Source organism: Trachypithecus francoisi, unplaced genomic scaffold (assembly GCF_009764315.1).
Source record: "Trachypithecus francoisi isolate TF-2019V2 unplaced genomic scaffold, Tfra_2.0 Lachesis_group15, whole genome shotgun sequence".
Taxonomy (NCBI): Eukaryota; Metazoa; Chordata; class Mammalia; order Primates; family Cercopithecidae; genus Trachypithecus; species Trachypithecus francoisi.
The window spans coordinates 107,363,365-107,380,100 of record NW_022681460.1 but is presented as its reverse complement, the minus strand read 5'-3'; the positions used below and the strand labels follow the sequence as shown (position 1 = coordinate 107,380,100).

Sequence of the window (16,736 nt, the reverse complement as noted above, 5' to 3'; positions counted from 1 at the left end):
AACGATAGTTTCTAATTTTTTTTCCTAATCAGAGACTGCAAACTAAAATGTTTTTAGGAACAGGCTGAGAGATAAGTAAGTGAAATATCCCAAATCAGAGGCACTATGTCTCGATTATAGCAAGTAGTGCCTTCTCACGGTTGTCCACAGTGGCTCTGCCAGATAGGAATCCTCGCCCAGGCACCCAGGATCTGTCCCCTGACTTCCCACTAGAAGCTAGACACGTCTTATCACATTAAAACTCTCAAATGTAAGTGTTTGCAATTTATTTAATACTAAAATATTTGTCATTAACTATTATGTTTAGCATTTTGTTTAGTGGCCAAACAAAATAGTTGAATAGCTATAAATTTGCTATTTCCTTTCTTAAAAGCAAAATAAGTCCTCAGAGCATCATTGTTTTAGATACCCAATAACAATTGCTATTTCCATGATTATTGTTGATTCACTTACTGATTACTGTTTGCCAAACACTTTCATGCCGTAGTTCTAATCCTCAGTAATACTCGATGAAGTACACATTTTTGTCCCTATTTGACAGATGCAAACACTGAGGCAAACACAGCGATTTACCCAAAGTCAACTCACTTGAAGTCAGCAAGGTCAGGAAGCAAAACAAAGTTAAAAGTTTCAAAGCCTATGCTTTTTCAACAACACACTATAGAAATCTCAAACATTCACTATTTCTCCTCCCTTCATTTTCCTCCTCTGTCTTATTCCATCTTACAAGTAGGATTTTTCTTATCTGTAGAAGATACATTTTGCCCAAAGGCTTCCTTGGTTGGATTTAAAACCCTATTGCAAATTCTTAAACATAATCAGGAGGTTCTAGCTAACATCTGTAGCCTGGAAGAGTCAGGTGTTTCCAGCCAGATGGCAGCTTCAGAATTCTTAGATGTGGCTTTGTTGTAATGCGGGCAATGGGTATTGATCATTCTCATGCTGAAGGTTGTGTTTTTATCAACTCAGGACCAAGTATCAACATTGATAAACAGGTGTAGCTTTGAGAGAGAGTGTCTAAGCTTTGGAGTCAGACAAAACTGGCTTATAGTTTAGCTTTATTATACTTTTTCTCTGAGCTTTCATCTCCTCTTGGGTTTGATAAGAAAAAAGCATGTATGTAGAGTACATCTCTTATAGCACCTGAAACCCAGTGGCAGCTTAATGGGCACTGTCAATATTAGCTGTACATGAGGTTCCTATGTAGTCCCTAGCATTTTACTGTTGTCAGCACCATCTGCATCCCCTGGAAGCCTATGAGAAATGCAGGGTCTCAGGCCCCACCCCATACCCCCTAGACAAGAATCTGCGTTTAGAAGAGGCCCAGGCGATTTGGAGCATAGTAGAGTTTGAGAAGCAAGGCCCTGGTAGTCCTCTTATCTATATATTGACACCTATAACTTTGAAGGACGAACATCTTACAAGATAAAACTTATTTCCATTGTTTTGTTGTGGCCAAATTGATGGACCTCCACAGATACTCTATGGAACAACTTTTTGAAGTTTTTTCTTTCTTTTTTGAGATGGAGTCTCCATCACCCACGCAGGAGTGCAGTGGTGTAAGCTCAGCTCCTTTGCAACCTCTGTCTTACGAGTTCAGGCAATTCTTGTGCCTCAGTCGCCCAAGTAGCTGAGGTTACAGGTGTATGCCACTATGCCTGGCTAATTATTGTGTGTTTTTTTATTTGGTTAGAGATGGGGTTTTGCCATGTTCACTAGGCTGGTCTTGAACTGCTGGCCTCAAGTGATCCGCCTGCCTTGGCCTTCCAAAGTGCTGGGATTACAGGCAGGGTCACCACATCTGGCCTAATTGTTTTATTGTTTTGAAAAACAATGAATTCAAAATAAATTTTGAGGAAATATTTTTAAAAGCCTGTGTTTTAAAAAAGTTTGTTTTGAACAAAAATGAAATAAAATTAATTTTTTGGCAAGTATTGATCAAATGGTAGCCTCTGAAATACTTAGTGCCATTTCCCTGGGGAAGGGCTAATGGTGTACTGAGAGATAGTTACTGTTAGTATTGTTCCAAGCAGTAAAGGGATCTTAGAACATTGATCAGCAAACTTTGTCCGTAAAGGGCCAGACAGTAAACACTTTAGCCTCTGCAGGCCATAAGGTCTCTTTGCAATTACTCAGCCCTGTCATTTTAGCAGAAAAGCAGCCATACACAAAAATGAATAGATGTAACTGTCTTCCAGTGAAACTTTACTTATTAGATACTGAAACTTGAGTTTCATACTATTTTCACTGGTCAAATGTTGCTGTGATTTTTGTTAACCATTTAAATTGTAAAAAGCATTCCTAGTTCACAGACCATATAAAAATAGGTGGGGGCCCGGGGGTCGGGACAGGGGAAGAGGTTGGGTTTGGCCAAAAGTCTGTAGTTGGGCAGCACTTGATTTGGAAGATGACTGTTAGAACCATGGGTCCAGGAATCTGGTTGGTATGGTTTGCAGTCAGCCTCACAAGATCTGAGTCACCTCGGACAAGAACAAAGAGTTCTCTATGCTTCAGTATCTTCATCTATTAAATGGGTATAAAAATAGTGTCTGTCCTAGAGGGTCATGAAGAGTAAATGATAATCTAAGTTAAAGTTGAACAGAATACCCAGTGGGTCTCAGGTATTCAGTCAAACACTTTGGGAGCTCTTATTGTTAGGTTTATCATATTAAGTTAAATATTTTCTGTCAGTGCCACTATTAGCCTAAATTTTGGCTGCAGGAGATTAAGTGAACAGTTCGAGTGAATCATTAAAGTTTTCAAACAATAAATAATCAAGGAATAAATTGTTCTTCTTTGTATTATTCTTGTGACTTTTCCAAAAAGTCTCAAGTTATGTCAAAATAAAAAGCAAAAAGAGGAAACAAGCAAGAAGTGGTATATTTCTTTTGGAATATTATGAAAACCAAAGCTTATAAAAATAAATTGGAGTGAGGGATTATTTACACTATAGACAGATTCGCTTCAGGGCCCCTTTAAATATGGAAATCCCTTGGTACAATTAAAACATGATTTGATTTATAAGAAGTAAACATTCAGAGCAACATTTTTTCTGCACCATCTGTGCCCACATGGAAGTATCCCTATACTTAAAACTCTACCCTAACCCTTCAGAGCAGCTCCTCTTTCAGGCTGGTGTAAAAGCATTAGGGATTCACTATGAAAATATTCTTACATGGATTAGCTCAATGCTAGTCTGGTGTTCAAAAACTCGTGACTGTAAAAGTATCCATAGTCCATTGGGGCTTTGGGTAAATTTTGGATAAATCTGTCAGTTGAAAGCAGTCACCTCCATCGATAGGAACCTCATGGTAACCTCTTTGGCTTCTAGGTCCAAGAGAAGTTTGAGGCTTGTGGGTCACTTTGCTGGGGACCCTCATGATAAGGTAGGTAGGTGTAGTAGTTGGCTAGTTCTGCTATAACAAAGTATGTCAGACTGGGTGGCTTAACCAGCAGTCCCCAACCATTCTGGCACCCGGGTTGGGTTTTGTGGAAGGCAGTTTTTCCATTGGACCAGGTAAGGGGGATGGTTTCAGGATGATTCAAGTGCATTTCTTGTGTGCTTTATTTCTAATATTACTACATTGTAATATATAATGGATTAATTATACAACTCGCCATAATGTGGAATCAGTGGGAGCCCTGGGCTTGTTTTCTTGCAACTGGACAGTCCCATCTGGGGGAGATGGGAGGCAGTAACAGATCAGGCATTAGCTTCTGATAAGGAACACACAACCAAGATCCCTAGCATGCTCAGTTCACAATAAGATTCACACTTCTGAGAACATCTGACAGGAGGTGGAGCTCAGGCGGTAACGTGAACAATGAGGAGAGGCTGTCAATACACAGGAAGCTTTGTTTCGCTCACCTGCAGCTCACTTCCTGCTGTGTGGCCCAGTAAGGTCCGTGGCCCGGGGGTTGGGGAACCCTGGCTTAAACAGAAATTTATTTTCTCACAATTCTGGATGCTGGAAGTCTGAGATCGTGTGTTGGTAGGGTTGGTTTCTTCTGAGGCCTCTCTCCTTGGCTTGCAGTTGGCCATCTTCTCTGTCTTCACGTGGGTTTCCCTGTGTGTCCTCATCTCCTCTTCTTGCAAGGAGATGTGTCAGATTAAGGTCCACCCATATGGCCTCATTTTAACTTAATTACATCTTTCAAGACCTCTCTGCAAGTAGTCACATTCTGAAGTACTCAGAGTTATAGCATTTAAAAATGATTCTACCATAATGGACTGAAGGAAGGACTCATTGATGAAATGAGTGACAATTTAGGAACTCAACTTGTTTTTCATCTAAAATTTACCTCTGATTGGTAAGGCTTTTGGGAAAAGACTTAGTTGTTCTGTGCCTCTTTTAATGTCAGTGAGGAAGGACTAATGACATCAGACCCCTATTATGGAGGGACAAATGCAAAGTAAATATTCTTTGGCAAATATTGAAGAAAGCTTTTTCTTGATGTAGAATCAAAACATTTCTAGCATTGATTTCTATTTCTACTAAACTTTCAGTTATGATAGCATTATTTAGCAGAAATATAGAATGTTGGCCAAAACCATAATAGTTATATCTAATAAAAATTGTTCTCAAATATTTATACTTAGTGAGCAATGTGACTAGTTATGTAGACTAAGGTTTGGTTTGATATTCAGAATCATTCTTTTGTTCCTTTTCATGTATACATTTGTTACTGAGCATATGAGCACTAAAAGTGATAACATGTCATCCTCTGGAAAAGCACATGGACTTCAACAGATGTGCCCCAAAGCCCAGCACAGTGGCTGGCACATACACTAGTAGATGCCAATAAGTACCTGCCAAATGAATGATAATACTCACTACACCATAGTCTCCTGGTTGAACACTAGAGGCAGAGGGACTAATAAGCACTTGTACTCACTGAGCCATTGCCCTGCAGGGTTCTAGGCTGCTCCTCTTAGCCCTCTTTCCAGAGTAAACTTCTTTCCTTGGCTGAGTGACATTAGGAAAGCCAAATCTCAGTGGAGAGTTCTATTTTTGTGTCACTCTGCACCAGCACACAGAGGTTTGTAGAGGTGGTACAGTACTGATGACTGGAGGAATATCAAGGTTCTTGGTCTTGCACTGATAGGAGTAACATGGACACATGTGGAGTTGTTTTAAGGAGCGAAAAGTGTAATAGGCAAGAAAGGAGGAAGAAATAAAAGAACCGCTTCCCCATACAGAGACCAGGGAGAGGGGCATGGAAGAAAGAGAAAGCCTGTGTGTGGCAGAAAAGTGGTAGATTACAGGGGAGGCTGGAGGAGGTGGTGTCTGATTTGCATACAGCCCAGGGGATTGGTTTGGCCAGGTGTGTCATTTGCGTAGCTGGCAAAAAACCTGGCCCTCCCACCTTAGTCCTTTAATATGTAAATGCAGGTCGCCATGATGTTCTGAACACATGGTGTTATCTGGAGGTGGCCATTACACTGGGCACAGGTGGTGACAAGGAGAAGACAGCAGGAATCACCATACCGAGTGAACCCTGTTTCTAATGGCTGGTATTTGCATATCAAAGCTTGCCTGCCCAGCTCTTCAAGCAGTCTTTTCTGTTAGAAAAGAGATGGTTTGGGGGTGCTTTCTTATTACAGGAAAATTTCCACCTAGCACCTTTACCCTTACTATCTGCCTTAATTTCTCAATAACTCCTGTATTAGAGGTACAGACAGTGAAAGACATACACAGAAACTTCCTGCACAGGTACCCCAGAATACTCATTCCATCTTAGCTGTTTCATAAAGTCTAGCTGTTGCTGTTTGCGTCTTCCAGGGGATTCTTCAGATATCCTAACCCATCTTAATCTCGGAGCTCATGAAGCTAATTGACCGCTCCCGGTTGCCAGGCAGTTGGGATGTTCCTTTTGCTTTTTTTTTTTTTTAATTTGGAGATTGTGTAGGAAAGGTTCTAGTTATTCACCATGTGCTGGCTTGGAACTGTGCCTACTTGATACTAAAAGGGAAGGGCCAGACGTTGCCAAACACCCTTTTCTTGCTTCCCATCTTCCATTTTAATTTTATTTCTTGAAAGTATAACATGGCTGCCTATCAGAAACCTTTGGATTCTCTCTTCCTTTGCTTCCTGCCTCTTAGTCTAGGTTCCTGAACGCATGAGGATAGGAAGATAAACACATGATTCCTGATCTCTTTGAATTAGTAGCATCAATGGGGGAAGACACACATTAAATAGATTACAACAACACAATTTTAAAAAGCAGAGAAAGGAAGCTGAACTCGGCCAAAGGTACATAGATCGGGTTTCTAGGAGAAGCCAGAGCTGAATCCAGAAAGGAGTTATCTAGAGTAAGGAAGAGATTTCGTGGAAAAAGACAAAGCCTCTGCAAAGGCATGGAGCTGTGAAACTGCACTGCTGTTCCGGTTTGAGTCCAATTTTCCTCACTTCGGGGTTGGCAGCAGAGTAAACACTTTTCAACGCTTCCTCCTTCCTGTCTGTGATGGGAAGCATCCTTTCTAGGCTTGTCCCCTGCCCCTTCGGGGCCAGGAATGATCCCCTACACACTGCAGGGAGACTATGACTGAGCAGAAAGGGTTCTGATGCCCAATCTGAGGCCTTGACCCTGGCTTATCCTTTCCTCACTGGAGGATTCCAAACCCTGCTGGAGAGTGGCTGTGGGACATCTTGCCAGGATGTGGGGATGCCGATGACCCAGCACTCAGAGCAAGCAAGTGTGACAGGTTTTGAAATGGGCTCTGATTATTCCGAGATTGAGGTCTGTCCCATGGAGCTCAGTCTCTGCCAGGTGCTGATACAGTCATCGACAGTTAGTCCTGCCCGGGTTTCTTGTTAGACTGGATGAGCCAACTTTATAAGAACCAGGAAAGAAGAGACAACACGTGAAATAGATTGAAGCTATTTCAATCTATAAAAGTTAGATGTAGTTTGTAAGTCTATTTAAACTTTAGGCATGCAAATTTCCTGCCATGAACAATAGGTAGAAGAAGGATTGGCTGGAAAAAAAACCTACTATTTTTAGCAAAGATAGAAGTGGAGAGTTCTTTTTAAAAATATTTTATAATTCAATCATATGCATTAATCCTTCTGAGGACTAGGTATTTTGCTAGGTGCTGGGGATGAAAAGATACGTATGATTTGGCTCTACCCCAGCTGGATTTTGGAGTTCAGATGACCAATATGTAAGTCGAAAATTGTAGTATACAGGACCACAAAGGATCTATCAGGAAGGTTTAAAAATGTAAGATCAGAGCATAGAATAGGGGGTGACTAATTCGCCCCCGAGGACTGGTCACTTTTAAACTACATTGGAGGAGGACAAGGGAAGCCACTTTTTTGTTTAAGTTGAACCATATGAACTTAGCAACATTCAATTCTATTTGTCCAAAAAAAAAGTCAGTTTAAAATGGTTTTAACTCTAAGGGCAGGAATGGCATGAAGGTTTGATTCCCTTCAACTCTAATCAAATGGGAATCATTGCCTACTGGCTGTGTTGAGAATGCTTGTGAGGATTCCAGGTCAATAGGAGAGGATAATACTGAAATTGATTAATTCCATTCTGGCTAAAGAGTGGGTAGGTAGTGGTATAAATTGACCCCAGTTGCCATCCTTAAATTATAAGGAATTTGTTAAAAGCACAGAAGTCTGAGAAGTTCCGATGTCACCATGTGATACAGATGAAGGTTCCTGGCATTTGACAGTAGAAGGTTTATGTTGAAGGCTAGGGACGGACAGAAGATCCAGCTGAGTGGACTCACTGAAGAGCTATGTTGAGGCTATATAGAGAAGCACTTGGAATGACATTGTAGGCACTCTTCGTACTGCTACTTGTACCTTATTACCTATTTGACTTACTTTTTAAAACAAACAGTTACCCTTCCCTGCCCCAAAAAAATGCATGGAGGTTGCAGTGTTCTCTGCTGCTTTGGTTTTGTTGAATTCAAAGCTTCCTTTTAAGAAAAGGTCACAAAGCACTAAGGGAACATATAGTAAGTACTTTGCAAATTAAATTGGAGGATGCTTTTAGATAAAACAAAAACCAAGTCCTGTGAAGGCATACATTTTGTTTTATAAAAGGTCAAAATTATTGCATAAAGTTTTTTTTTGTTTGTTTGTTTGTTTACTATTAAGAAAGTATCCAAAGAAGTTATTTCCGTCCAGGATTCGTTCTCAGAATCCACAGCTTAAAAAAAAAATTAGGAATGCTTCATTATGCCCTGCCAGAGGTTAGCTTTCCAGGCAAAAGTCTGTGCTGTGTCCCAGTGGTATTCTATAAATTGCACCGAGGATATTGCAAATTGACCCAAGGGTTTTAACCATACCATACTGAAATGTCCTTCTGTGTATGTTTTTGTTACAGTTATACATTTTTCTCTTGAAATTTAGGCACCCCAAGAAACTTCAGATCTGATTTTAAAAGTGTTTTTTTTTAACCAGGCATGCACAGGAGAGAAGGTTGAGGAGCTTTCCCTAAATCCACCTGCTAGGATCCTATTCTAGATGATTCTGATCTGATAACTCTGTGTGTCCTATAGAAACATTCATTTCTAAGATTTCTAGCAGTGAGCAGAAGCACATGGGTAAGCACTGCAGAGTCACACAGGAGTACTCATCAATAAAGAGCACTGACTGTAGAGGAGACTGTCTTTGCTGGTGTAGGTAGCTTGCCTCCCCTTGGTTGGTTTCATATCCCAGTCTCCATTCTTTGGAGTTTGGTTTGTTTGCTATTAATCCCCAGTGACCTGCTAAAACTGGAAATACCTGAGGAGAGGTTAAACTATGTAAAGGATCATCTCATCCCTTGTGATAACCTTTTTTTTTTTTTTTTTTTTGAGGGGGAGTTTCGCTCTTGTCACCCAGGCTGGAGTGCAGTGACGTCATCTTGGCTCACTGCAACCTCCACCTCCTGGGTTCAAGCGATTCTCCTGCCTCAGCCTCCTGAGTAGCTGGAATTACAGGCGCCTGCCACCATGCCCAGCTAATTTTTGTATTTTTATTAGAGACAAGATTTCACCATGTTGGCCAGCCTGGTCTCGAACTCCTAACCTCAGGTGATCTACCTGCCTCGGCCTCCCAACGTACTGGAATGATAGGCATGAGCCACCACACCTGGCTGATAGTGTTTTTAAATGAAGAAGAAGAAAGAACTACTAGTTTAGCACGGGTGGATCATGACTGACACCCCTCCAGACTCTTGATATATTTACTACCAAGAGAAGATTAGTTATTTTCAAGTTAATTTCACTGTTGTGTGAAGGGCAATTTTGGGGGTGGGGGTGGTTCTTCTCCAGCTATAAGCATGGGAATACCAGATTGAAAAGGACTATGGGACATTCCTTCAGGTAGAACCTCTGATCGTGGGCTGCTTCTCCCTGGGAAAGAGTGGATGGAGTTGTCAGACTGGTAACAGGGGAAGAGTGAGATGGGTTAGGAAGAATTGTATCTGGTTTACTCTCCGTTGATGACATCCCCCTGCAGTCCCTCCATGTGGCAGGGCCCCACACACTTTGGAAGTTTAAACTACATTTTTGTTGATCGTACGGAAGATACTGAAGGATCATAGAACTATTCCCTAGGGCAAGTCTCCAAGGATGTAGAAAAGTTCCCTGTTCTGGGGAACTTGTAAGGTTGGCTTCTTATCATGGTAGATTGCTTTCCCATGGTGGTCCTGACAAGGGACCCCAAATCAAACTGGGGTGGTTGACCTTCCCTAGCCAGGGAAGTGACCAGAAACCACAGGGAGGCATTTACATCACCAGTAATGGCCTTAAAACTCCTCAGAATTCTAATTCTTTACAAAGTTTTGGAGTTTGAGTCTTGCAGCAGCTGGAAAGTAGAATTGATACCCTGACAATTCCTGACCCCGGTCATCCCTGGAGTGGGTGGTTGTTCAAAATCTGTCATAGACTGAGGAGGTATCTCAGGATTCCACCATTATTCGCCGCTGTAAAATTCCATCTTGCAAGGATAAACCCAGTGCCCTTCGCTTTAAATCAGGAGGAGGCAAGTCATTGCTGCAATGCAGCCGCGGTTTGCAGGATGAGCTAGGCAGCCTCTGTGGCTGGAAGGCAGAGAGCTTTAGGGAAGAAAGTGGGAATGCAGAAGCCAAAGATTCTCTCACCCAGTGTCCAGCGTGGGTCTAGGGTGGGTCCCAGGTATGGCAAAAAGTTGCAATTTTTCTTTCTGTGCCTTACTTTGGTTCTTCCTCTGAAGAACTGATTCGGAAAGACTGATGTTTGAAGGAAGGTACAGTTTTCCATAAACGTATCAACATGTATGCTTACTATTGATTGATTATTACATGCCAGCCCCTGCCCTGGGTACATCTCCAGTCATACGATGCACAGCCCTTCTTGGAGGTAGGTATATTTACTCCTGTTTTCCAGATGGAAACGCCAAGGCACAGAGAGGTACAGTGACTTGCCAAGATCACACAGTGAAGAGGTGTCTGAGTCAGGCTTACTATCTAGTTCCCTCCAATATTTCTCAAGTTCCCTTTTCAGGATACCACGCGGCTTCCATTCCTGATCTGAACCTGGGCCGTGGGGCAACCAGAGCACGCTACACAACCCCGTGTGAAAAGTCATGACGTGTGCTTGGCGGGCCGGGTTGTTGAGGGTGTGGGGGCTTCCATTGATTCCCTTTGGCTAAGGCAGCGGGCTTTGTTGGGTGCCCTTGTCCTGCGCTCTGGGATGTGGCTGTTTTCATTTCTCTGCGTTTCTCGGTTGCATTGCCGTGATCTCTCAGGTGTAGTGTGCCAATTCCCAAACCAGATACCATCTCTCTCTCTCTTTCGTAGGCACGGTCCTGTTGTGCCAGGCCAACCAGGAGGGATCTTCCATGTACAGTGCCCCCAGTTCACTTGTATATACTTCTGCAAGTAAGCCCACTGTCGTGGCTCCTTTTTGTTTTGTGACATAAATCTGAGTCCAATCACCTTCCCTGCCATGTAAGTGCTCTCCCCCTCCCTCTGCCCCTCCCTCTCTGTGGCTCTTTCTGAGGTGAAGTTAATTTTCATAAGCATGTCTGTGTCTCTCATGCCACTTCCCAGATGTCCTGGACATTCTTTGTTAGATCCATCAGGATTGGGTCCCAACGGTTGGGAATGTGGGCATGGGGTTGGTGGGGAGGGGCATGGGAGGGTGGGAAGCTCTAGCTCATTGCCTGCCTTCTATCATAGCTTTGCAAATTAATGTAAAAATAATTTAAATAGCATATACAGGCCACCCAAAAGGCACCCTTGCCTAGCAAAAGATGCTTGACCAGGATTCTTGTACACAGTTGTCTCACGGTGCAGCTAGTCACTTGTTTCCTAGGCTGTTCTATCTTTGCTATGTAATTCCAATAAGGAGGAGCAGGAGCAGGAAGAGCAGGAGCAGGAGGAGCAGGAGGAGCAGGAGGAGGAGCAGGAAGAGGAGGAGGAGCAGGAAGAGGAGGAGGAGGAGGAACAGGACCAGGAGGAGGAGCAGGACTAGGAGGAGGAGCAGGACCAGGAGGTGGAGCAGGACCAGGAGGAGGAAGAGGAGCAGCAGGAGCACAGAGACAAATGTGGTTCCCCACTCATTTAATCAAGTGCAGGGGCAGCAACAATAAATAAGTATCTTTTAAAAAGTCAGGGCACTTTTAAACATAGATAAGTCTAGCCATCAGGGGCTGGAGGGAAGAGACCCAAAATACAGGAAGTAGAACACAATGTTGACGTAGAAGAACTGAAGATTTCTCTGCCTCGGATGGATGCTCTGGGTTGAAGGATGCCGTACCCTCACCGCAATTCCCAGAGCAGGTAGAAGAATTAAAGTCACCACTGACTCTACCATGTTCTCCCAGAGGGTATACCCCTTCTGAAAGAGTCTCCCAGCCACAGCTGAAACTTTATCATCTGTTTTATACAATGTGTGTAAATCCTGTGAAGTTCTCATAACTGCTGAATGAGTTGTCTTTAGGGTCAGTGCTTAAAAGTCAGTCTGGGTGCCTGGAGTAGGGTTGGGGGCTGCTTCTCAGAGTAGTTGTAAAAGGCAGGGATGGGGAGGAGAGCAGGAGTACCAGGCTTGAGGGATAAGAGACACAGGAGAATCCTCATCGTCATGCCAAAGCCAAACATCTTCATCTCCTAAATTGTGAAGCTGAGGAAAACCAACCTCCTCACTGTTGGGGCAAAGGTTACCACAGTCACAGGGAACCAAAAATATCATGTGACACACCCAAGGGTCTGAAGTATTCAGGAGGTGTGACAGCCAGTTGTTTCTCGCAATTAGAGGTTTGTTGTTGTTGTTGATTTTGGGACTAAGTCTCGCTCTGTTACCCAGGCTGGAGTGCAGTGGTGCTATCTCATCTCACTGCAACCGCTGCCTCCTGGGCTCAAGCAATTCTCATGACTCAGCCTCCCAAGTAGCCGGGATGATGGGCATGCACCACCACTCCCACTCATTTTTGTATTTTTAGTAGAAACGAGGTTTCCCCATCTTGGCCAGGCTGGTCTTGAACTCCTGACCTCAGATGATGATACACCCACCTCAACCCCCTAAAGTACTGGGATTACAGGTACGAGCCACTGTGCCCGGCCCAGAGTATAATCTTTAATGGCAATTTTGCCATTAATTAAATGCAAGACATTTTTCTGTGCCTCCCAAGAAGCCCAAGTCTAACCATACTGGCAAGAAGTGGTTCTTTCTGAATTTGTGACCACAAATTCAGAAGGGCCTCCTTGGGGCCGATGTAAATGTGTGTACATGTGTCTCCTGAAATTGTAATGCTACTACACATTTTCACGTGTCTAGCCTTGTGTATTCCTCTCAAAACCAGCACCAGGTAGGTATCACAATGTTTGCTTGACAACTGAGGAAATGGAGGGCAATCCCAGAGCCAGTGTGTAACAGATTTGTCTTCTGAACCTGGGAAAATTATTCAACTTTCAGCTGCCTTTTTGAGTCCATTTGACTAAATCTGATCACTGTTTCATTTACCTGGTCTTCCTTCTCTATTATTTTCTGAAGGAGAGTTGGTGTGTCAAAACTTACCATAGGGCTGGGTCTAACATTGCGGCCCTATGTAAGTGTCTGGGATAAAATCTTAATGCTATCCAGCACAGTGCTGATGGAACTGAGGCACTCATTTTTATGTAGTATTTATTAGCCATATTGGGCTAATGGTTACCATATTGGACAGTATGGGTGTATATGATGATATGACATATCTATATTTCAATTTTCTTTACAGAAGTGAACAAAACAATCAACTCCAAAAGTGTACTAGTTTGAATTGGTATAGCTGTTCTAAAGTGAATTGGGGAAGCATCTACTCACATTGCCATGAAAATATTTCCCAAGTTCTCCATAATAAAATAGCCGAAGCATACAGAGAAAATGAAACCATCTAAAGCAAAGATCACCCAACCCAGCCCATGGCCTGTGTTACAAGGCTTATGAACTAAGAATGGTTTTTAGATTTTCCAAGCATTGAAAAAACAAAACAAAATAAAAAGAATGTGCCAGAGACCTAGGTGGCCTGCAAAGCCTAACATTTTAACAGTCTGGCTCTTTACAGAAGAAGTATACTGATCTCCAATTTAAAGGTTTGATTTTAGTATTAAAAATATAGTATCACTGCACTAAGGGTACCTACTTTTTTTCTAAGTTTAAAGTAAAAATTTACAATTATGGAAATTGTATAATGTGCATCCGACATCCTTCATTTCTAAATTGTATCAGTCATATTACCTGCACATTTTATATCATGCCATGTGCTTTTTATAAAAATGTTAATGGCACCAGAGTATTCTATTGTTTCATTATGTTATATTTTAACCTCTTCCCCCATTCTTGAGAACTTAGGTTCATAGCAATTTTTTTCCAGAAATATTAAAATAAATGCCCTTTAATAGAGCAGTTTTAAAGGAAATAACTAATTTTACTACCCCATTAAAAAGCGAAACAAAAACTAGTTTGTTACATTAAGAATCTTCACTTGTCGATACTTAAGCAAGGGTATTCAGATTGTCAAGCTCGATTAGTATTTTGTAATGGTCACCGATTCAGACTGCTGCCTCTCCAGTTGGGTAGCCAGAGAGGCGTTCAGTTATTTCTGTGTACAGGCTGTGCATTGGTGTTGAATGTTAAGTTTGTCTGCACATCCCTAAGATACATTGCTGTGGTTTCCTTTCTCCTTTATGGCTTTTTGGTCTAGGCTGTTTGTGGACTGCTGACTTTGCAATATTCCCTTACATTTTTCTCTTCTGGATTAGATGCATATTCCAGTACAGAGCCATTCCCCATTTCCTGCAACAGATCAGCCAGCACATAAAGGGTCATGTTTGCATGCAGGCCTGTGCACGCACACACATACACAGGAGTTATATTCGTGGTCATCCAGGATTGTTCTCCTCCCAGCAGGTTCGATTTGCACAGGGCTGAGAGTCATATTTTGTCTTTGAGCTCTGATGGGTGCAGACTTTTTCTCTAGGAAGCCAACCATTGCCCTCGAAGCTGAGGCTACCAATACTTCTCAGCAATCACGTAGGATGCTCTTGTTTTTTTAACTTGAAAATGTGTGTGTTCCTCATTTCTGTTTAACAGCTGTGCTCCTGAAGAAAGATGTGTGTAAATGACCCTTTTGCTATGTTGGATCCTATGTGTCTACTGACTTCCAAGATAACTCTGGAGCCTTGTTTTTGTGGGGTTTTTTTTTTTTTTGCATTTTTTTCCTCCATGGATCTTTAACTGGCCTTAGATTTTTTTAAGACTTAAATTGTACCTCTTCCCAGCCAAATAGCTAATCATCTGTAAATAACACCCTTAAATGCAGTAGGGGAGATGGTTTTTAAAGGAACCCTGCTGAATTCGTCTGTAATGAAAATAATTCCTACTGAAGTTATCTGCTTTTGAGGATGCATTTTTGCATAATGGTGAGGTTCCCCCCCCCCCCATTAAGTGGATCATCCTAATAATGTGATCCAGGACACATAAAAGTATTAAGAGAATGATTTTTCACTCAAAACTTTGTTTCCATACAATCTAATCGCATCGAGTCTTCCATCGGACCCAAGTGACTCCAGTTTTTCTCCCTCACCCCAAACTTCATGCGGGTTTAAAACCCTAGTTCAAATTGTGTCACAGTTCATCATGTGTCGTCTTACACGTCCTAATAAACTACTCTCATACAGAGAATAAAATGGGCCTGCTTTCTACCCGACTTAAATGAAGAAAGAACAAAACTCTAGAGAATTAGGCAAGATCACCTAGTATCAAATGGAAAACATTTGCAATTAGTATTTTTCCGTAGGCTTTCAACAGAAACAATGCAACCCTTTAACAAAGGTTTAGTGAAACAGGCAGGGCTGGTGTCATGTGGACTGTCCACCCCATTCCCAAGGCCAGCGGTCAGCCTGCTCCTTTTGTCCAGGGGAAAGATGCTAGCTGTATTAGTGTCAGCGCTGTTTCGCATATGGCGAATGCCCAACATCAAAATTGGCACCAGGCAGAAACAGGAAGGTAAAGAACATACCACATCTCTTCCAAATTAAAACATGAATTTCATTTTCATTAGCTGATATATCAAAAGGTAAATCATTGGTTTCATGAATGAAAAAGTTGCCTTCTGATTCAGATTAGCAAAGCAAGCTATCGCAGATCCTGATTTACATATGAAGTAGATGTTTCCAGAAGGACGTAAATATTTATTTTGTTTTCTTCAGGATTTTATGAATATATTTTAAATTACAATTGTAAGAGGTACTCATTGCAATCAGTGTGAAGTGTGCAAATAAACGCACATACACAATTGGAATAATGTGGGAATAATATCCCTTTGTCCAGTAACACAAACCCTTAAAATGTGTGTAGATGCCCAGTATCTTTCTACATTTTCTGCATGGTTATTCAGGAAAGGCCATATACACATGCAATGGTGGGGGGTGGGGGGTGGGGGGTTGGGGGTGGGGGCAGGGGGCAGTGTGTTATTAGTTTGACTTTACAGAGGAGAGTATACAGACGTTACATGGGCATTACATGTATCAATCATATTTAGTTTCACATAATACATTGTGACCGTCTCCCTTTAAGCCTTTTAGATATTTTCATACTGTTTAATGGCATAAATGGTTGACAGCCAATTCAACCATTCTCTATCCATAGTCATTCAAGCCACTTTTTGTTTTTTATTTTTATTTTTTTTTCCAGACGGAGTCTCGCTCTGTCACCCAGGCTGGAGTGCAATGGCACGATCTTGGCTCACTGCAAACTCCACCTCCTGTGTTCATGCCATTCTGTCTCAGCCTCCAGAGCAGCTGGGACTACAGGCGCCCGCCGCCATGCCTGGCTAATTTCTTTGTATTTTTAGTAGAGAAGGGGTTTCACTGTGTTAGCCAGGATGATCTCAATCTCCTCACCTTGTGATCCGCCAGCCTCGGCCTCCCAAAGTGCTGGGATTGCAGGCATGAGCCACCGAGCCCAGCCCAAGCTACTTTTTTTGTTATATTCCTTCCACAAGGCAATGGTACAAATGTTTGCAAATACCCTTACCTACCACTACATCCATTTCTTCATTTAACATTCCCAAACATGGAACTGTTGGTTCTCTTCCAGCATTCTTGCCAGCACTGCCATGTTTTGCTCTATTTTGCAAATTGCAGTGAAATGTAACGTCTCGTTTTGTTCGTTTGTATCTGTCTTTCTCCTATTAATGATCATCATCTTTCACATTTTTCATTTAGACTTTATGTTTTTTGAATTTCCAGTATACATCTTCCCGCTTGAGTTT

The 16,736-nt window shown here is 42.1% G+C and overlaps 1 protein-coding gene across 9 annotated transcripts in view; it reads left to right on the top strand.

The window, feature by feature from the left end:
• Window positions 1–16,736, top strand: part of RBFOX1 (RNA binding fox-1 homolog 1) — a 2,535,170-nt gene that overhangs the window by 2,442,339 nt on the left and 76,095 nt on the right. For 8 of the 9 annotated variants that reach the window (XM_033235804.1, XM_033235807.1, XM_033235802.1 and 5 more), the window contains one exon: window positions 10,783–10,863. The exons of the other annotated variant lie outside the window; for it this stretch is intronic. In XM_033235804.1, the coding sequence (XP_033091695.1) occupies window positions 10,783–10,863 (81 nt within the window). The remainder of the gene's footprint in view (window positions 1–10,782; window positions 10,864–16,736) is intronic. 9 annotated transcript variants of the gene reach the window in all.